We start from the raw sequence: 21667 nt of genomic DNA, 5'->3' as shown, positions 1-21667 counted from the left end.
CGTGGATGAGATTCGCACAGCCGTGCCGTATCTCCACGAGCCCTGCAGGAGCTCAGCACCCCCAGCACGAGCTGAACACCCCCAGCACCACCACGAGCACCGGCTGCTACCAAGAGCTACTCCACGCGTGCTGCTGCTCCCTGCATCAAGGAAGCAGCCCCCACCTCTCCTGTCAGTGCTGTGAGAACTGTTTTTCCTTCCTTTTATTTGCGCATCCCCTACAAAGCACCCAACCAAGTGGCTCCCGAAAGCATTTCAGCTCCGATGCGCTGCGCTGTGATGGACGTGTCTGCAAACTCCCACCAGACGGCACAGCCACTGCGTGCTGCTCTGAGCCTTTACCTCTGGAAACTCCCAGCCACGAGAGCAGGGACACAGCAGCACCAAGGAGGTTCTCACCACAGTACAACGCAGGAGGTTCGTTTCAGGCGTTTATTACAGTGGTTTATTCAGCAGTGATACACAGCTTCACACGGAACACAGCACTGGCAGCAGCGAGGAAAACCAGAGGTGACAGCAGATAGGCTTATAAGCACGGAAAGGTGAGAATAAGTCCTGCAAATACATCATTACCTCTGAAACCTGGACAAAATCAGGGAGAGCAGAGTTGAAACTGTGACACATTTGGTCGCTACTCGGTGAAAAAAAGGACAGAACAAACCAAGAGTCAAAGACCCCCAGGTAGCCATTTACAGTGCAGAGCTGTTGGCACAGCGTGAGGCTCCCGGCGGCACCTGCAGCACTGAACTGAGTGCTGAGCAGGACAGCCCACCTGCAGCACACGGGCAGGGCGTGCTGGCACACAGGGCCACGGGAGGGGGTCAGGGCTGAGGAAATAAGCAGCTCCTCCTCCAGCCATGGCTACACACGGGTTTGTAAACTTGCTGAAAACAAGGACGGAAATCTGGGGGAAACAGGGGCAGGGTGATGGAATGCATCGCGTGTGACACAGTGACTGCACCCTGAGTGCCCCGGCTTCATCGGCAGCCACGGGGGCACAGAATCTCCTGTTGGAAGGGACCCACGGTGCTGCTGGGGGCACTGGGGGCTCGGTGACCCCATGGGCCTCCAGGAGCACCAGGAGCAGCACCTGCACAGCGGTGCACATTTGGCTAAAGTAAAGCATTGCGGGGCACTGCGTGTGGGCACCCTGCAGAGCTCTGCTGCTCAGCCTGAAAATCCCTCACGTTGTTCCTGGGCCACGTAAGGCAAAAGGTGAGCGGCCGGCTCGAGGCACCGAGCTCAGCAAACAGGTACGGGAGGTCTTCAATGAACAAATACACAAAGCTCTGCTTTTGGCAACAGCCAACAGGAAAGGAGGAGAGAACCTCCTGCCAAGAGCAGGGCCCCAAGCGCTCTCCTCGCCCCATCTGCACCGTCAGGCCGTGCCAGGAGGGCAGAGCCGCCGCTGGGCCAGTGCACGGCACGGCCCCAGGGAACCGGGCCTGGTGACACAGCACCCACTGCAGCCGCCAGGCATGGGGTGGGGAGGCACCAGGGCTGAGATGGTCCCAAATAATGAAGATGGGATGGGCCTCTGTTGGAGGGGGAGCTTCGGAGGGCAGCTGCAGGCGGTGGGAGCACCGAGCCGTGCTGCTCCTGCACCGAGCCACTGCGTGGCTGCTGCTGAAATGCAGCTGACAGTGGGGCACTGGGGGGTCTAACTGACAGCTACTCTCTTCCCAAAGCAGCAGCTACCTTTTTTTTGGCAAAAGTTTTACAGTAAGAGCTTGTGGAGAATCATTCTGCATCTCAGAGTGGCTTTGGGCTCAGACAAATCCCGTGCTTTTAGCAGATGCTGTGGGCAAAGCAACGTAACCATACGACCCCCCCATCCCCAACCAACCCACGCGTGGGTCTGCGAGAACCCCGGCTCAGTTTCTCATCCAACGCAGTGCAAAACCTCCCAGCCTTCTCCATCCCCAGCCGCTGGCAATGCCCACAGCCCAGCCCTCACAGCCCAGAGGAAAGCGGCCATTCCTAATCCGCTCTTCAAGTCTCCACGATAAAGGCTGCGAGGTGGAAACACTCAGTTTTAAGACGACACCATTAGAGATAAGAAGCTCGTACGGGAAGGTGTCAAAGCAGGGAAGGGTGAGCGGGACGGCACTGCTCCAGGAGCCGTGAGTGGAGGGAGGGAGCAGTGCTGCAGTCACAGCGCTCACCTCTCAGTGCCATCCCCAACCTTCTGCTGTGAAACACCCACGACAGCAGCGTTCAGCTGCAAGTTAGAAGTGGTTCAAGCGAAAACGGAGCCGCGGTTGTGATGTGAACGCAGCAGGAGAGCCGAAACTGTGAACGAGCACAGGGCACAGCTGTGCTTACAGAAAGAAAGGAAGGTCTCGGTAAGCACTGCAGAGCAGAGGGAGGAGGAGGAGGGCTGGTCGGCCGCGGCGCTGCCGCCCTTGGCTTCTTCTATACGCAAAGTCCGAGGTGTAAAGCAAGAGCTCTGCAAAATGCTGAAGATTTTAGAAGAGCAATGGCAGGTAGAAAAGGACACTGGTCTTGTGACAGTGGCAGCCCCAGTGTTAGGAGACAGTCTAGGCTTCTAGGAGGAGAAAATAGAAGAGGGGAAAAGGAGGAGGAGAGGGAAAAGGGATGGGGAAAGGGGCAAAAAAGCGCAAGTCATTAGTAAACATGAACATTCAGGTAGCACACTGCACAACAAGCAACATTTCATCTCGTGCAGCCAGGACATTTGCCAAAAGCCAGATCAGAAATGGCACAGTTTGCTTCCCAGGTGTCTGTGAATGCAGCCCAGCCATGCTAGGGCACAGTGCTGCAAAGATCAGCCGTGATCAGACACCATCAGTGCACATCAGTGGCACACTGCTGCGGGAGCAGCAGCTCAGGATGATGCTTACAAGCACAATTTGCACTGAAATTGGTGGCAAAGCATTTCTGTGGCCCGACCTGAGAGAAAGACATGGGCCAGCCAAGCAGGGAGAGGGGCACAGCCAGTGCAGGTCACTGCTCCCAGCAGGATAGCAGACAGCACCGGGCAATGAACGCTGCTCCCACTCGTCCGTCTGATCACCCTTGATGGATTTCTTTCCATAAATTGGCCTTTCAAATTTTATTTATTTATTTTTTTTTTTACTATTTAACATAATTCCTTTGAACTTTGGGCAAATATCCCACATCAGGAGTTGCAAACGTAGCGCTGTTCAAAGATCACTTTTGTTTCTGTTTCAGAGCTGCTGTTAGTTTCACTGGGCACTCTGAACTTGTGCAGCCAGCAGTCAGGCCCACTGCAGCACTCACTGCTGCCTCCCCACTCCCACACCACCCCACGTGCAGCAGGCATGCATGGCTGCCCCCCCAGCACTGCAGCAACTGCTGCTCCATTTACCCTTATAAGGAAATAGCAACGAATGCTTCCAGCTGGTGCTGGGGGCCCAACTCACAGCTCCTGCTCGGTAGCTCTTAGGTTCTCCAGACCAGAGCACAAGAACGCGCACAGAGTGAGGAAACAACGTGCCAAGATGGAGCTCCCCAGAGAGCTGCCGCTCTGCAGTGAGGCACTGGCACAGGTTGCCCAAGGAGGCTGTGGATGCCCCATCCCTGCAGGCATCCAAGGCCAGGCTGGATGTGGCTCTGGGCAGCCTGGGCTGCTGGTTGGTGACCTGCACACAGCAGGGGGTTGGAACTGGGTGAGCACTGTGGGCCTTTGCAACCCAGGACATTCTAGGATTCTGTGATTCTCACCTCCGTGGCACACAGGTTTTACTTTCTGGAATACTGACTTATGCACATCCCTACATCCATCACATAAATGCATCATGGTTACATGAGAGCAATCCTGCAGTCAGTGCAGGGCTGTCCCCACCACACTCTGCTGGGATTTGGGGCAGTGAGCAGCGAAACATGGACAAGTCAACACCTTCATTTATTGGATAGGTGAGAAGCACAGCCACGCTTCCCATGCTCTAGACTGGGGAGATAAGCAGACACCTGCACTCCCTAACTGCGTTTCCCCAGTACTTCCCTTAAGTCTGTTTGGGAACCCAACGTGAACACAGCGCGCTGCTGAGCGCTCCCTGCAGCTCCGGGCTCAGCCTTCTCCCAGCAGAAAGCTGCACGCCACGAGCATCACCCTGCTCACAGCTGCTCCTATCCCAGCCCCACGGCACGGCCACAGCGATCACTGCAGCTTCGAGAGGCAGCACAGGGAACAGAGCAGCTGAACACAAGAGAGCCCACGGTGTGCTGCCTGGACACAGAACACAGCAGCATTCGCTCTGCGTGGAGCCCACTGACATCCACCGGGACAACCTCCCTGTGCTTCTGCATGGCTTCAGCTGCTCTTCAGCTCCGTGGGAGTGAAAGTCTCCATTACCTGCCTTATAAGCAGCATTTATCCCTTGCTCTCAGATGCAGGAACATTGGTTTTTCTGCTATTCCAGAAGGAAGAGCGTGGCGGGGAAAGAAACAGTGGAACAGCTCCATTGTACGGACCTCGTGTTGTTCCAAGGAACCTCATTAACTCGATGCCTGCCTTTGACACGCTGCCTCTGCTGCTTTGATGTCACTCTGTGACAGCCTTTACCAGGAAAAACAATCCAGCTCTGCCCCATAAAGACGGATGATATGAATAAACTGAAGGGCTGCAGACACATAAAGGCATCTTTGATCACAGCTGTTCACACTGAGTGCACAAGGAGTTAAACCCCCAGAACACTCGTATTGAAAACGTAACAAGAATTCTTTTAAAGCACAAATTCAGGAGTTCTGTAAAAATTCCCAAAGCATTTCAACAGCCATACTTGCCACGTCCTATGCCTGATTCTGTCATTTGTTAAAAAGACAGGAAGTGCTCCTTGGGCAGCTCAGGAGCATCCTTACTGCTGTGACCAGCAGGACGACACAAGTCATGGCAGTCAAGGCTGACTCCATCATAAAGAAGCTCCCTGCTGGCTCTGCATGCAGCCTTGGAGTGCTGTGCTGCTCATCCCGAAGAGTTCAGCTGGAATTGGGTTGGAAACCTCACCGACAGCAGAAGGTCTCAAAAGAGGGAACTGCTGCTTGTCATTAAAGGCAGCTGCTGGAAGACAGCTAACTTCAGAATGTGCCATACTGATAGAGAGATGAATTATGTTCCAGACTCCTTGCCAGTCTGGAATATTGGTCCACTTATCATAAGTTTCTTGTGGAATAAGCTACCTTTGTGCTGCTTGAGAGCTCAGCTCTGACAGCACACAGCCAAAGCCAGCACTAGGACAGAGTTACAGCAAGGCAGCCATGGAAGCACCCAAGAAAAGCTGCAGAACAAACAGCAGTTCTCAGTACTTCCACGAGTACTGAGTAGAGGTGGAAAGAAAGAAACATTCCCACCCGTCCCACTGGGAACAGATGCCATACTTTTCTGCTATGTTATGGTTAGGAGAGAGCTCTGCTAAGAATATCCGGGTTTCCTGGAAAGCCATTTGGGTAGCAGTGCCCTGGATGCCACCTTCCCTCAGTGAGTGTGGATAACCCACACAGAGCCTCAGAGCACGGCTTCACACACGGAAGCAAAATCCAACTCCAAATGGAACTCTTTGAAGTATTTGAAACAAAGGAGTTCATCTAAGAAAGACAAAATAAACCCAACCCTCTGCAGAGAAATACTTGACAAAGATGAGTTGTTTGCTCACAGGGAGCTCTGACTGCTCCAAGGACAAATGAAGACAACAGGTTCTGTGCTGGCACTTACCTGGGCGGTGATCTTCCATCCCATGGTCACCATTTTCTACTACAGTTGGCCCAGTGGCTGAAGGATCTGCAACAAAGCACAGGCAGCGTTAGCATGGCCTGACCTCAATTCAAAAGGAGGGCAATGCCTACGTTACGAAACACAGAAGGACTTTTCCCCAGAATTGTTTGGAAATGAATTAAGGCACCCACATGGCACTGAGTCTGTGCCACGTGAAACTCCAAAGGAAGAGCCGTCCAGTCATGGAGGAGCCCACGATGGAGACCCACGGCACAGTGACCACAAAGAGAGCCACTGAGATGGTCAGAGGGCTGCAGCAGTTCTGCTATGAGGAAAGGTTGGGGGAACTGGGATGGTTTGGCTTGGAGAAGAGAAGGCTCTGGGGAGACCTTGTTGTGGCCTTCCAGTACTTGAAGGGAGCGGATAAACAGGAGGGGGAACGGCTGTTTGTGAGGGTGGGTGGTGACAGGACAAGGGGAATGGTTTGAAATGAGGCAGGGGAGGTTTAGGTTGGATATGAGGAGGAAGTTTTTCAGCCAGAGGGTGGTGAGGCACTGGCACAGGTTGCCCAAGGAGGCTGTGGATGCCCCATCCCTGCAGGCATCCAAGGCCAGGCTGGATGTGGCTCTGGGCAGCCTGGGCTGCTGGTTGGCGACCTGCACACAGCAGGGGGTTGGGACTGGATGAGCACTGTGGGCCTTTGCAACCCAGGCCATGCTGTGATCCTATGACCACTCACAGCCCCATGGCACAGCACCAACCCAGGACCAGCACCAGGCACCATGACCACAGGGGATATTCAGTGACACCTCTGGACTTTTATTCCTAACCCAACAATACAGACCTTCTGTGCTACACTGCACACAAGTGCTTGTTGCAAAGAGAAGCTGCTTCAGTCAGTAGCCTGCTATCCTGACTGACTGCCAGCAGTGCTTGGGTTCAGTTGAACATCACAGGGCAGTTTACCTCCATCCACAGCAACACACAACACCCCAGGCTGGAAGGGACCCACCAGCATCAATGGGCCCAGCTCCTGGCTCCACACACCACCACCCAGAATCCAAACTGCATTCTACCCTTAGCCCCAGGGATCAAAATATCACCGACACACATCACCCTTACAACAAACACCAAATCCTAACATGTTTTCTAATTTCTTCAGTAAACTCTACTCAATTTACCTGAACTTATTCTGAACTATTTCAGAACTGGAAAAGAGGAAAGGCAAAACCACTGCATGACCAATAGCAACAGCATTGGTTCAGAACAGATGCAGCACACGCTGTGTCAGCAGCTCAGCTCCTCAGGGCGTCCCTTTGCTCACTGTCAGCCACTGCAGAGATGAAACCAACTGAAATGATTCCCCTCAGTCACTGCCAGGACAACACGGAGCAGTGCTGTCCCTTCCCCAGCACGAGCTGTGAGAACAGAGCTGCATGGAAGAGCACTTGGGACACAGAGCTGCAGGGCTCCACCCAGCCCTCAGCACAGCAGAACGGAATGCTTTGCAGTTCCTCCAGTGGCTTGTTTTACAGAGATCCAACACGAACTTGCTAGACAGCTTATAGCAAAACATACACCTACATCCCTTCCGGGTGCCTGAGGATGCTGCAGGAATGCCTGGACCCGCTCCTTAGCAGCCCAACACAGCAGCTCCTCCTGCTGTCAGGCTGTGCAGCCCTGTCCCTCAGCATGGCACTGCAGCAGCTCAGCCCCAGCACGGCACTCTTAGCAGCTGAGATCTGGCTGGCCCTGCAGGGCTGCGTGCTGCACGTCCCATCTGTCAGCACGCTCCTCATGCAACTTAGGGGTGCAGAAGTGTTTACCTGTCAGACTGGGCTGCTGGCACTCAGGGTAACCACTCTGTGCTCACTTTGTGCTGGTGGCACTTGGTGCATTGCAGCTATTCAGAATGTAAACACTTCATCCAAAGAGAAGTCCCACTGAAATCCCCAGGTAGCAAAGGCAGCTGCCCTCTGCCATACTCAGCACAACACACCCTCCCCTGTCGAGGGCACAGCAAGTTTAAAACAAAACCAGAACCCACTGAAACATTACTGAAGCCCATCAAATGCAGTCTACAAAGAATAAATGCCTTCCTCCAGAAGAGCACCATCTTATTCTGTTCCCTATTTAGTTCCCACTGGCAGAAGAAAGGTAGGGATGAGCAGGACACACTACACGCCTGCTATGCTTGCTCTTGCAATTCAGAAAGCAAATCCTGAGCTCCATCAGCAGAGGGGAGCCAGCAGGGACAGGGAGGTGGTTGTCCCCCTCTGCTCTGCCCTCACTGGGCCCCATCTGCAGCACTGTGTCCAGGTCTGGAGCCCCCAGCACAAGAAAGACAGAGAGCTGTTGGAGAGGGTCCAGAGGAGCCACAAAGATGAGCAGGGGGCTGCAGCACCTCCCTACAAAGACAGGCTGAGGGAGCTGGGCTTGTTCAGCCTGGAGAAGAGAAGCTGCGGGGTGACCTCAGTGCAGCCTGCAGGACCTCAAGGGAGCCTTAAACAGGAGGGGAGTCAGCTCTTGGAAAGGGGAGATAACAGCAGGACAGGGGAATGGTTGGAAGGTGAGGGAGGGCAGATTTCAGTTGGCTGTCAGGGAGAAATTCTTTACAGAGAGAGTGGGGAGGTGCTGGAACAGCTGCCCAGAGAGGCTGTGGATCCCCGTCCATCCCTGGAGGTGTTCAAGGCCAGGTTGGATGGGGCCCTGGGCAGCCTGGGCTGCTGTGAGATGGGGAGGTTGGTGGCCCTGCATTGGTGGGGGTTGGAGCTTTGTGATCCTTGAGGTCCAACCCAAGGCATTCTGTGATTCTGTGTGATGTTTGCTGGTATGTGGGGGTATCTCCAAATCAAACAAAACTGGGCAAAAGCCGAACAAGATTTCAGGCTGACCCCTGAAATCCCACGTGAGCAGAAGAATCAGAAAGCCACGTGCTTGCTTCTGCCCTTCTCTGGAACAACGACAACTTTGGAAGGATCACAGTGCCATTAAGTTTGGGGAAGACCTCAGAGATCCCCAAATCCAACCCCACACACCCCACCATGCCCATGACCACATCCCCATGTGCACACTCTTGGACACCCCCTGGGATGATGACCCCAAACCCCCTGGGCAGCTTCTGCCAGTGCCTGACTGCTCTCTGGAGAAGAAATACTTCCAAATGCCCAGCCTGACCCCCCCGGCACAACGTGAGGCTGTTACCTCTCATCTCGGAGGGTGACGAACAGGTAAAACAGTTTCCTTCAAAGTTTGGGCTTTTTGGAAGACAGGCTGCTTCTGGAAAATCAAGTCAAACCAACCACACATTTCCATGAGAACAGCTCCTCTCTGCCGGGGCAGCTCTGATTTTTGTGGCTCTGCAGGTCAGCTCCTTTGGAGCAATGGAATCTCAGATGGCTGAGTGCAGCCCTGCGGCCCGGGTCTCCTCCTCCCTCATACTCTAAATTGCTTAAAAACAAAAGCATGTCAAGATGCTGTAACTACATAATCCTCATCAAAATCACAAGATGGTATTTGCATCTGGCCAGCGGATCAAAGGATTGTTTTTATATAAACAAATTTAAGGCAGCATTTGTTAAACCCATAATCTCAAGCAAATGGATGGTGCCAATGTAAGAAGCCCTAATCCACAGCAGCCAGTCGGTGCAGCACACATGTGAGTGCAGCCATGGCAGAGCACGGCTTCACCATCAGTGTGGGATGAAGGAGGGCACAGAGAGAGCTGGGGAGGGCTGGGCTGTGAGCTCAGCCCTTGAGCACTCCGTGGTCTGGCACCCATGTGAGCGCATTCACTTGGCTGGAGAGCTCAGATAAAAGGCATGAGTGGGAACAAAAGTGCTGGTAACAGCATCATAAGGTCAAAAGGAGATGGAAAGTCTCAAGTAATAGCTTGGGCTATTTCACTTCGTGCATTTCTGCCTCAAAATGGCTCTGGAGCAGAAGTCAAGCTCAGTGCCCAGAGTCACTGAAAGGCTTACAGCTCTGCTTGCTTGATGGCACTTGGTTCAGGTTTTCAACTTCTAACCTGGGGAACTAAGGAGAATTTGAATGTAAAAGGCTTGCCTGGTTTCACGTTCCAGGACAGACACACGGGCAGGTCAGCATCTGAAGGCACGAGAGCAGGAAAACACAGCCTGCCCTGCTCAGCTCACAGAATCACAGCGTGGCTGGGTTGGAAGGGACCCCACAGCCCCCAGCCCCACCCCTCTAAATACTGTCTTTCTCTCATAAGAGACCATGGTACAAGAATCTAACACCACCTGCTGACTTTATAATCCCTCTGAAGAAAGGAGTATGTGGCACATCCTCTGCCCTCAGCTCTGCGTGGGACCAAACACGAACATTTTCTTCTGCAAGAAGGATGCTCGCTGCCATCGCAGAGGAGAGGGAAGCGCTGGGGCTCGGCTGCAGGCTGGGAGCGGCTCTGCGTGCCCCCCAGAAGGGCGCTGAGCTGTGCCTGCAGCACCCACAGAGCCATCTCGTGGCTGTGCGTGTGCTTGGGATGACCAGACTGCCGTCCCCAGCGAAACAAGAAACCTGCTGGAGCCCTCTATAGCCGCAGCAGCGAGCTGGGCCAGCGCAGGAAGGCAGTGTGTCTGCACGCACGTGGCCAGGCCCTGAGCAGGTGGTACAGCACAGCTCTACCTTTTCCCCAGCACACAAACACTGCGGAAACTCAGCGCAGGTCCTCACCTGGAATGGGCCATCACACAGGAGCTGGGAGCTGCTCAGCCCTGGGTTCACCTTCCGCTTGGAACTCACGTTCCCCTAACGACCCTTTCCTTGCACAGAAGATGCTCGGCCCTCAGTGCACAGGAGGAGAGCAGCCCTCGCTCTTGCCTCAGCACCCCCAGCTCAGCTGTGCACCCCACAACTGCTGAGCCCGGGGCAGAGCCGTGCTGGGCTGCAGGCAGGGCCCACAGCAATCCCTCAGCGTTACGTAAAGACCCCGTGGTCGTAAGAGGATTACCCCAGAACTTAGCAAATTATCATGCTCGGCCAGTTGTTAGAAAGAATAAAACGCTTTCTTCTTAATCTGTGCCTTTCCAGTGACATTTTTAAAATTAACTATTATTAAATCTTTGCTCTAGGATGTATCTTGGTGGCCACAAAACGCTCAGCACCTCCTCCTCCTCTCCATCTCTTTGCATTCCAAGTCAAACAACTCCAGTCCCAGCTTAAACTTACCTAACCTGGCTCGTGGCTTTAGAAACAGAGTGCAACAAACCCAAAATAGCTGGAGCCTGCCAGGCTGTGTGATGAAACCTCTCCTGACTGGGGAAGGGCAGCAGACAGTGCACTGTCTGAACACATTTGTGCCTTTAACATCAATAAATGAACGGGCAGCGGCTGAGTGCCTGCTGTGGGAGCTGCTGTGCTCTGCCAGGAGCTTGGGGCTCTTTGCAGCAGGTTGGGGGCAGGGAGCAGAACTCACTGTGCCTCCCCAGGGCTGTGCTGGGGCTCCTGGGCAGACAGCTCGTGTGGTGTGGGTTCAGAATAGGAGCATGCAGCTTCACATCGTGTTGTATGGGCTCAGAATAGGAGCATGCAGCTTCACATCGTGTTGAATGGGCTCAGAATAGGAGCATGCAGCTTCACATTGTGTTGTATGGGCTCAGAATAGGAACATGCAGCTTCACATCGTGTTGTATGGGTTCAGAATAGGAGCATGCAGCTTCACATCGTGTTGTATGGGCTCAGAATAGGAGCATGCAGCTTCACATTGTGTTGTATGGCTCAGAATAGGAGCATGCAGCTTCACTTTGTGTTGTATGGCTCAGAATAGGAGCATGCAGCTTCACATCGTGTTGTATGGGCTCAGAATAGGAGCATGCAGCTTCACATCGTGTTGTATGGGCTCAGAATAGGAGCATGCAGCTTCACAGCTTCTTTAAAGCAATCAGAAACAGGGAGAGAGGCTCCAGGAGAAATACGTGTCTTGATCACTTTGGGGGAAAAGCTTATCAGACTAATTAAGACATAAAAGATGAAATGCTAGACAAGCCTACAGTAAAGTGACATCATTTGAAGGTGTGGAGTGACAATCCTCACCCTCCTTGCACGAGGTACAGAGCTGGAAAGCAAAATCACATCCAATCCACTTGGGCAAGCATGCTGTCTGGTCTCTTTAGTTACTGTCTCATTTTGATCTTGCCAAAGATGTAGATAATGCTCATAATTGTGCTGCAACTATCCCAAAAAAGGGAAAAATCAACTCTCCGGAGCAAGACCAGATGCAGAATGGTGCTCCCATCTGCCCAGGCACACACCCAGGGGAGGAATGGGGCTTCAAAGCTGGGAATGGGTATTTTAAACACGTGTTGTGTTGAGATGTTAACAGTAACTGAAAAAATCTGGTGCTGAGATATTGCAGGATCTGCTACTTGCAGCACAAAGAATTGTTTCAAAACACCCTTCTGCCATATGCAAAAGCATTAACAATCGTATTTCTCTCCTCCCCTTTCTGCAGTGCTGAAACACAAATACCTGTCACTACAGTTCCTATAATTGAATGGGATAACGTACATCTGAATAGAGCAAAGCTCCATGGCTTACAGCCTCCTTGCCCACTTCCTTCCTTCCCCATTGTTTGTTCCAGTTTAATGAACTGTGTTAGGTGGAAAATCCTGAGCAGTACTTTCTGTATTGCAGGACACCTGGCTCGCTTCTAAACAAAGCAACCCAGTGCTCCAAAACAGAGCACGTTCCCTCTGTGTGATTCCCCACCCCGCAGCCCTGCAGTCCTCATTTCTGCTGGTAGATGTTAATTACAGTTCTCCTGCACATCCCACTTTCATCAGCATTAATGAGCATTAAGATTAAAGCAAAGAAAATGTCAACAAACTTTCTTCTGCAGGAAACCACCAGGTCACCCCTCCAGGAGGGATCAGCGTTCTTTGGGACGTAGCAAAAACAAAAGTCACAGGTAACCAGCCTCAATCCGAGGGGGAACAAAGAACCCAAGTATGTATTCACAGAATCACAGAATGGCCTGGGTTGCAAAGACCCACAGTGCTCATCAGTCCCAACCCCCTGCTGTGTGCAGCTCGCCAACCAGCAGCCCAGGCTGCCCAGAGCCACATCCAGCCTGGCCTTGGATGCCTGCAGGGATGGGGCATCCACAGCCTCCTCGGGCAACCTGTTCCAGTGCCTCACCACCCTCTGGCTGAAAAACTTCCTCCTCACATCCAACCTAAACCTCCCCTGTCTCACTTTAAAACCATTCCCCTTGTCCTATCACCACCCACCCTCACAAACAGCCGTTCCCCCTCCTGTTTATCCGCTCCCTTCAAGCACTGAAGGCCACACTGAGGTCTCCCTGCAGCCTTCTCTTCTCCAAGCCAAACCAGCCCAGTTCCCTCAGCCTTTCCTCACAGGAGAGCTGCTCCAGCCCTCTGACCATCTCAGTGCCCTCCTCTGGACCCGCTCCCAGAGCTCCACGTCCTTCTTGTGCTGGATGTATTGAGAAGCACAAGAAAGGTCCCCCTCACATCTCATCGCTTTCCTTTTCACTCAGCCAGGGTCCCTCATCTCAGTTTCTGACAGAGCTGCAAACCAATGAATGTGAGCATGCAGTGCACAACCCCCAGCAGCAGGCGGGTGCCCCTGGTCACTGCAGGGAGGTGGACCTGGGAGCGTTCAGAGCTCCCCTCCAACTCAAACAGTTCCGTGGCTCTAAATCAAAAGCAGCAGATCCTTGGACTGCAGGACAAAGAAGGCTTCAGCTGTGGGCTTCGGCCTCAGCTGCTCAGTGCACAGCGTGGGCCCTATGAAGGTGCACACCTCCTCGGCAGCAGGCTTTGGACACTGCATGTGGGGTCGTCAAACCATGTGCTGTTCTGGGATGGGAAGCACTGTATGTGCGACAGCAGTGTGCCACTCACACCCCTCAGTGTGCTTCCTCTAAAAAGCTCCAGCCTGCAAATCATTATTATAAGTAACAGCATCTTGTGCTGAGTAGGAACGACTCTACAAGCAGCAGAACAGAAGGCAGAGCAGAATCTGAACTCTCACCCTTAGCTCTTAAAATAACTGGCTCAGCCTTAAACCAGTAACATCTAAAGACATTCTGTAGTAGGCCCAGCAAAACCACAGTGAGAGGAATGTCCTGCAGTGCTGAGTGCAGCAGGTTTGCTCTTGTACTTCAGACACTTACGTTCCACCTGAATGCTGTCAGCGTGGGCTTTGCTTTTTGGTTCCTGGCTCCCAGCATCGTCGTCGTCCAGCAGAGGCACATAGTCTGTTTTATCCACCGTCTCTCCAACCACGTCGTCAAATTTCTCTGCTTCCAGCGTGGCAATGAAGTCCCGTTTCACCTCCTCCTCAATCTCGGGAGGTGGATCTGTCAGAGCATCCGCAAGGCTGAGGCTGTGATCCAAGTCAGCCATGGTTTAGCACCTTTGCAACCTGCAACACCATTTGGGGAAGAAGAAAAAGAAACAAGCGTGCTTTAGTAAGGGATGCTGTAAGCTCAGAGTTTGGCTGGCACAAGCAGTAACATTTGTTTTAGTGCTCAATAATTCCCAGATGTTCACAGAACCCTCCTCACAGTACAGAACCAAAGCAAAAACCTTCACCATCCCCATCAGGTCGTACTGCATGAATACTGCTACGCACCACGGGACGTTACATCACAACCCTGAACTAAATCAGAACATGGAAGGGCAAAACCTGGCCTGCACCAACAGCCCGACATCGATCTGTGCCCTGCCTCAGATCTGTGAGTTAATTACAGGTCCTCAGCAGCAGACACACAAGTGTGACGCACACGAATTTAGCTCTTGGTCGGCCTCCACCCAGCCTCCCCTATGGAGATTAGGGTTTTACGTAACCTGATGGATACTTCAGCAACGCTTTGGATCCAGCAGAGCGTTTATGTCCTCAACAAACCTTGCTAATGCCAACAAACCCATCCTAGCCCTGGGATTTGGACTGGAAGGTAAAACGTTTACACGGAATAAAAGATAGAGTGGAGCACAGATACACAGCACACACAAAGCTAAAACTGGGAACACGAGGCAGAAAGAGCCACCATTCATCTTCCCCTCCCCAGTCTATAGCTCAGTAGTGAATTTAAGCTCCTCACAACAGACAGACAACGAGAGCCACTGAGTTACACGAAGACAAAGCAGTGCTGGAGCTGCAGACACAAAATCACATCATAGAATCATAATCCTAGACTGGCCTGGGTTGTAAAGGCCCACGGTGCTCATCCAGTCCCAACCCCCTGCTGTGTGCAGGTCCCAACCAGCAGCCCAGGCTGCCCAGAGCCACATCCAGCCTGGCCTTGGATGCCTGCAGGGATGGGGCATCCACAGCCTCCTTGGGCAACCTGGATTCCTGCACCCATTGCTGTAAGCACCATATTGGGGTCCCACACCAACAAAACACATCCAAACCTGAAACTTTATGTCAATGGCATTTAGGGAAACCTCTTGTCAACCTCGCTCCAAATAATCATAAGCAAAAGGCAGCTGGGTGCAATGACTGCAATCAGCTCACACATCCACATCCATAAATGTGCCTGCTATTTTAATTCCAAGCACAGGAGGGGCCTTGACAACTTAATTTAGGGTCTGTCCAAACAGCAAGTCATTGCCATCCTCCCACTCTACTGGAAACCATTGCCCAACCACCCTACAGAGAAGCCCTTCAGCACTGAGCATCCCCTCCCAGTGCAATCTGTGCCAGGTGGGCGACTTCAGCCAGGTTCAAAACTCATAAAACGTGCATTGCCATAACCCTGCAGGCAGAGAAGGCTTATTAGTGGCATTCAGATGGCCTAGAAATTACTTAGTTGTTGCTCTATTGAGATCTCTGTCATCACTCCTTTAGCCTTCCATTCAGCATGGAGAAGAGAAGCTGCGGGGTGACCTCAGTGCAGCCTGCAGGACCTCAAGGGAGCCTTAAACAGGAGGGGAGTCAGCTCTTGGAAAGGGGAGAGAACAGCAGGACAGGAGAATGGTTGGAAGGTGAGGGAGGGCAGATTTCAGTTGGATGTGAGGGGAAGTTGTTTGGTGTGAGAGTGGGGAGGTGCTGGAACAGCTGCCCAGAGAGGCTGTGGATCCCCGTCCATCCCTGGAGGTGTTCAAGGCCAGGTTGGATGGGGCCCTGGGCAGCCTGGGCTGCTGTGAGATGTGGAGGTTGGTGGCCCTGCATTGGTGGGGGGTTGGAGCTTCGTGATCCTTGGGGTCCCTTCCAACCCATCCACTTTGTGACTCTGTGTGAATTAACCTTGCAAATGCCTGCAGAGCACCAGCAGAGCAGGAGCTGCCATGTGAACAGGGCTGGGGATCCCAGCAGGAGTTCTCAAACCCAAACTAAGGCTGATCCCACCCAGAGTGCCCTCTGGCACAGGAATATCCCATCACAAGTCTGATTCACACCACGCAGCTGTTGTTCCTATCACTGTGGTGGAACCACTTCTCTTTTTAATACTTGCCATGGAGTAGCACTGACCGGGTCTCTGTTTCAGACCTGCATAGGAGCTGGGACACTGAAACAGCCCAGCTGCCGGGAAAAACTAATAATGAGGTGATGCAGATTTATCAGCAGGACACTTCCTTGTCTATATTTAACGTTATTTCTGCATTCCTTATTAGGTTAAGAAATATCAGTGCAACTAATAAAAGCCCTTTTGCATTTCTGTAGCAAACACAGACGTGGGCTCTGGCACACAGAGCAGCTGGCCCACAGCTGGCCAACCTACATGGAGCACTGCAGGGCTGCAGGAACCAGCAGAGGGAAAGGGCACCCAATGCAACGCTGCACTCAGAGCTGCTCCTCTGCTTTTCACCTCTGGCACTGCAGCAGGAGCAGCCCCAGCTCCCACCCCACACCCAACCCAGGGCTCACAGAGCAGAGCCCAAGGGAAAGCAGCAATGGTGGAAGAGCGGCTGGCTGAGCCGTGCCGTGTCCATAATGATGGTGATGTCCCTGGAGCTCAGTGAGGTGTGGGAAGGAGCACAGCGTGGCACACGGGCCCACAGCAACCACAGTGATGGAGGAGAGGAAAAGAGCTTTCCTGTAGCCATGCATTCTTCAGCCCATTCCAAGCCTTCAAATTGCTCCACAGCAAATTAATCCTTCCCTCTTTTTGTTTCTTGGCTTTTTTTTCCCCAGGGCAAAATGATTTGTTCAGACCTCCTCACGTCCCAGCAGCAGCTGGTTGCTTACACCCATATCTGCCCCACCTGCTCTGCTTTGTGCCCGGAATCTGCGCGTATCCAGCAAGTAACCTTCTCACTTCAGCACACCAAAGCCTTCCTCTAGCAAGCTGAACTGAGAGAAGTCATTTCCACCCACTGCCAACATCAGACTTGCTGTCCTGGAGCTCCCAATGCTCACCAACCACTGCATCTCTCCCCCCCAACCCAACTCCCATCCCTTCCCCAACCACCAGGTCCCCCTTCCCCAGCCCACCCATGGGGTCTCCCATCCCCAATCGCTGCCCCCCTCCCCCGTCTCCCTCAATATCTGACCACAGCAGCACAGCAGAGGCCATAAGCACACACCACAGGCCCTGGAAACAAACCCCAGCAGCCACTGCTCGCAGAACATTTCCTTCCAGCAGCCTCTCCCAGGAGGACCCCCCCCATCCACCCTCTGCAGACAGCAGTGGCACCAACAGTGCTTACTCACAGACGCCGCTGCCTCTGGCTTCCCATCTAGGGAAGAGTGGAATTTGCTTCCTGAACTTTGCATTTCCATTTTGCAGCTCCTCAGAGCACGCTGCAGCTGCGGGCACGCAGTCTGACCGCAGCTGTGATCAGTCCGACCCAGATTCTGTGCCTGGAGATGGCGATGGGGAAGCTGGGCAGGTGTGGGCAGGGTGCCCCTCAAATGACAAAGCTGCCAGCTGCTTCCACAGGCCCGGCCGTGCCACCAACTTACCTCCCCCAGAGCAGCGGGCACAGGACAGGCTCCCTCTGACCTCTGGTCCTACGAAGGGCTGGGTGCAAGCATCCCTCACAGCACATCCTCTCCTACAGCCATACCAAGGGGCACCATCTGCTCACAAGCGTGGTATGGCTAAGTGAAAACAGCAACAAAGCACCACTGCCCCGCTCCTGCTTTTGCTTCAGGGAGGTGCCGACACACTGATCTGTTGGCAGCAGGTGTATTGTTTCAGCAGATCCCCTCACTCTTTAAAATTAGCTCCTCGCCATAGAGAAGAGCAGGGCTGGGGCTGTCACTCAGTGCTTTTCTTAGCTGTGCTCCCATGGGCACTTCGTGGGCTCCACGAGGCAGGAGGAGCAGAGATGCTAAGTCATCCCCAGCTGCAGCAGTCACACGGAAAGGATGCCTGCCTCCAGAAAGGCTGGCGGTGAGTCACACTGCTGCCATCTCACCTTCCATGAACGGCACTAAGAGGATCTGGGGTTCATCCTGTGCATGTTCCCATTCACAGGAAATACTCAAATTACTACGGGATCCTTTTCAGAGTGAGATGCGGGTCCTTTAGCAGCATCTTCCTAACAGAAGTTAGGATCACAGAGCTGCAGCAGGGCCGAGGCTGGAGGTCCCTCTGGTCCCTCCACCCCAGCAGGAGCAAGGTGCCCAACCTGCTTGATAGAAGAACACTGCAGTGAGCTCAAAATGGGAACCTGGTAGGAAGCAGCCGCTGAATCACATGCCAGTAAGCGTAAAGCGATGAGAATTGATGCAAACCTTCACAATCAGCTTATGGCCGTGCAAGATAAATGCAGTGTTTTAACTCTTCACTTCAGATAGGCTTACAGCTGTGCTTGTCAACAGCATTTCAGAGAGGAGACAGAGCTCCAGCCACCACTGTTGCTGGCAGTGCAGCTTGCTCCACTTCCTCTCCATACATCTGCTGTCTCCCCCTTTCCACTTCCCCAGCCCCCAGCTCAGGCTGCCACTCTCACCTGAGCTTCTCCTGCAGCAAAGGGCCCTCACAGCACGGCAGAGCAAGCAGGCTCCGGATGACAGCACACACCCTGAAGCTACTCCTGAGGTCCCTGTGGGCTCACACGCTGCAGAAGCAGGGGTTAACGTGGACCCAAGCAGACAAGGAAGGGAGCTGCAGCTGCTCCAAGCACTGCTGGTCCACCTGGGAGAGGACAGCTGGAGGCCATCTGAACAGTGTGAGCAAAAGCACTGCCCGGGGTAAAGCTGCGGGTGGAACACATCAGAGTGTGCTTTGGGTAGGAAAATAAAAATGTAAGTCAGAAAAAGGAAGTAAGCCCAAGAAAGCAGAAGGGGAAGGCAAAAGAGGAAAAACTCCGTAAGCTGTATGAAGTCTGAGCAGAAGCCTGACCGTGGCCACCTTCCCACTCGCTGACTGCACTCCAAAACGTGTCCTACCTTCAACTTTTAGCGACTGCAGCTTCTACAGCCAGGCTGCAGATGAGCCCATAACAAACATTTCTGCTCTGCAAGCTCCAAACATTTCCATCAACTCAAATTTCTTCAGGAAAGCATTAATGAAGCTAATGACGCACGCTTTGCCATACACAATTATTCAGATAGCATGTAAATTAGTGAGCTGAGTTTACTAATTAGTAAAGTAAGGCATCAGTCTCCCGGCATCCGCATGTGTTGGGAAAGTTCTCCCAGTTTTCTGGAGATCTGAGACAAATTCTGCTTCCTTCCTGCTTTTCAGACATCCATAGCATGGAGAGCCTGCACTCGATCCCACGTCCACGGGAAGGCTGGGCAGGAGGCTGGGCGAGCTCCAGGAAGGCTGCAATGTGGGCAGAGGTCAGCACACACCTCCTCCCCACTGCCAGCACTGAGCCCTAATTAAGCCGCAAGCAAGTGCACAAGTTTTGTACCGCTTTGGGAAGAGCAGCCTGATGTGCTCAGTGATCAAGGGGCTGGAAGGGCCCCTAAGGACCATCCTGTCCCAAGCCCAGCACACAGATGACTCAGCCATCAGCTCTCCATCCCTCCCCATCTTCACATCAGGCAGATCTGCAAAGCACACATTCACACAACCCGTGAGACAGCAAGGATTGGGAGCCACTGCTCCCAAACGCAAACAGAAATCTCACCAGATCTGGTTGTTCTGCAGATTGTTCTAACAGCTGCTGTTGCTGAAAGACCTCAGGCCTACGTAAATTAATGCCTAAATTAACGGTCGTAAAAACCAAACAGCAGTGAGATGACAAAGCTGCTCCAGCCTCTCCAGGGCCAAAGCCTTGTGACATAGGATGATCTTGTTCAAGAAATGCAAACCTTGTATCAGCAAGGACAGATCACAGCACCACTCAACCTTTCATCCCCGCACTTGTGTCTACTCTTCCAAGGGAACTCAGTGCTCTGCTGCCACTTAAAACAGGCTTTGCAGCAGCCATAGGAACACACCTCAACTGTGATCCCTGAGCACGAGAAAGTTGGCTCACTCTGACATTTACCTCAGCTGTCATTGAGGGATTGATCTTGCCACAGATTTCTGCAGAACAGCAGCTCTCTGGTGATGCAGTGTGTGTCCCAGGACAGCCTGTGGGCTCCAAGAAGGCTATGGGCAGGAACCCATATGGCAGGAGCTGCTCTGCACAGAGCTCATGGTCAGCTGCTGGAGAGAGGTGAAGGCGAAGGCGCCTCCAAGTTATGGAAGCCCTGTGCACAAACTGACAACTGCAGCCAGATCTGCTATTAACAGAGAGAAAACTGCAGTGCTCTGAGATGTCAAGGGACCGCTGTGCTCAGCATCGTGTGCCTCCCTCCCCCTTTGTTTCTCATCCAATTAAGTAAAAGGAGTTAAAAATAAAGTCTAAATTCAGCACTTATGCAAACTGAGAATAACTGATGCTCCATCCCTGCAGATGTTCAAGGCCAGGTTGGATGGGGTCCTGGGCAGCCTGGGCTGCTCTGAAATGTGGAGGTTGGTGGCCCTGCGTTGGTGGGGGGTTGGAGCTTCTTGATGATCCTTGAGGTCCCACAGCTTTGGGTGCTATGAAGCTAGCCCCTGGAGTCCCAGCTAGTCCTGCAATGGACTGGCCAGCATTCCTGCTACTAACACACATGGACCTTCCTCCTGCTGCTTCAAAAGCCCCACAAGTCATTACCTGTCTCCAGCAGCTTCAGTTTGTCTGCAGTGCGAGGCCACAAGATGATACAACAGGAAAAACTTGACTTGGATAACTATGAGGACAGTCAGAAGTACTCTGGAAGGTCAGCTCTATGAGCTGGAGTTTCATATATATGTACATGCATACACACACACATACATGTGCACACACAGATGGATGCGAGTTTCTCACTGCTCACCTTCTTCCTGCACAGAAACATACACAAACCTGCAGTTTAAAGATGGAAGCAAATTTTACCTAGGAAAAGCACTGGAGGATGAAGGGAAATGCAGTGCCACTTCATTTGGGTACAGCTGACTTCTAATCCACATGTGACAAGAATACTGCACTGCAGCACCTGCCATAAGCACCAGAGCTGCCGTGCAGGCAGCACACAGCAGCGGCTCTGTGCACATCATAGAATCACAGCATGGCCTGGGTTGCAAAGGAGCACAGTGCTCATCCAGTCCCAACCCCCTGCTGTGTGCAGGTCCCCAACCAGCAGCCCAGGCTGCCCAGAGCCACATCCAGCCTGGCCTTGGATGCCTGCAGGGATGGGGCATCCACAGCCTCCTTGGGCAACCTGTTCCAAACCAGTTCTCAACTCTCAGAGCACTTTGGATGAATGCAGTTTCTTAATTTGTTATCCAACCCTGGTATGGACCACTGGATTTCTTCAAGATAAAGAGGGTCCTTTCATAGTGACACAGTACCTATGCCATCCTGTTATGTGGACTCCCATGAAAGCCAAAGATGGCTGCATCAGGTTGTATTTGTACATTCGTGCCCCTCCTTTTGAGAACTTGTTTCCAAAGTATTGCTTTAGGAGGTCATGGAACAGGTCCAGTTATTGCTCGGAAAGCACCCAGAGCAGCTGAAGAACCTGCAGAGGCAGGACTTACCTGCTTGCTGCTCTTCCTCTCTCAGATAACAT

The 21667-nt window shown here is 52.8% G+C and overlaps 1 protein-coding gene across 8 annotated transcripts in view; it reads right to left on the bottom strand.

Moving 5' to 3' along the window:
* Positions 1-21667, bottom strand: part of MAP4 (microtubule associated protein 4) — a 119807-nt gene that overhangs the window by 68180 nt on the left and 29960 nt on the right. For 7 of the 8 annotated variants that reach the window (XM_085226806.1, XM_085226810.1, XM_085226804.1 and 4 more), the window contains exons 3-4: positions 13854-14104; positions 5696-5761 (exon numbers count right to left, since the gene is read on the bottom strand). In XM_085226806.1, coding sequence (XP_085082932.1) covers positions 5696-5761; positions 13854-14085 — 298 coding nt within the window. In that variant the 5' untranslated portion in view covers positions 14086-14104. Of the gene's footprint in view, positions 1-5695; positions 5762-13853; positions 14105-17590; positions 17748-21667 lie in introns of those variants that run through there. The other variant, XM_085226805.1, reaches the window with a different exon arrangement.

The sequence above is a fragment of the Meleagris gallopavo genome, chromosome 6, assembly GCF_905368555.1.
Source record: "Meleagris gallopavo chromosome 6, MGAL_WU_HG_1.1, whole genome shotgun sequence".
Lineage (NCBI taxonomy): Eukaryota > Metazoa > Chordata > Aves > Galliformes > Phasianidae > Meleagris > Meleagris gallopavo.
This window is presented reverse-complemented; position numbering and strand designations above follow the sequence as displayed.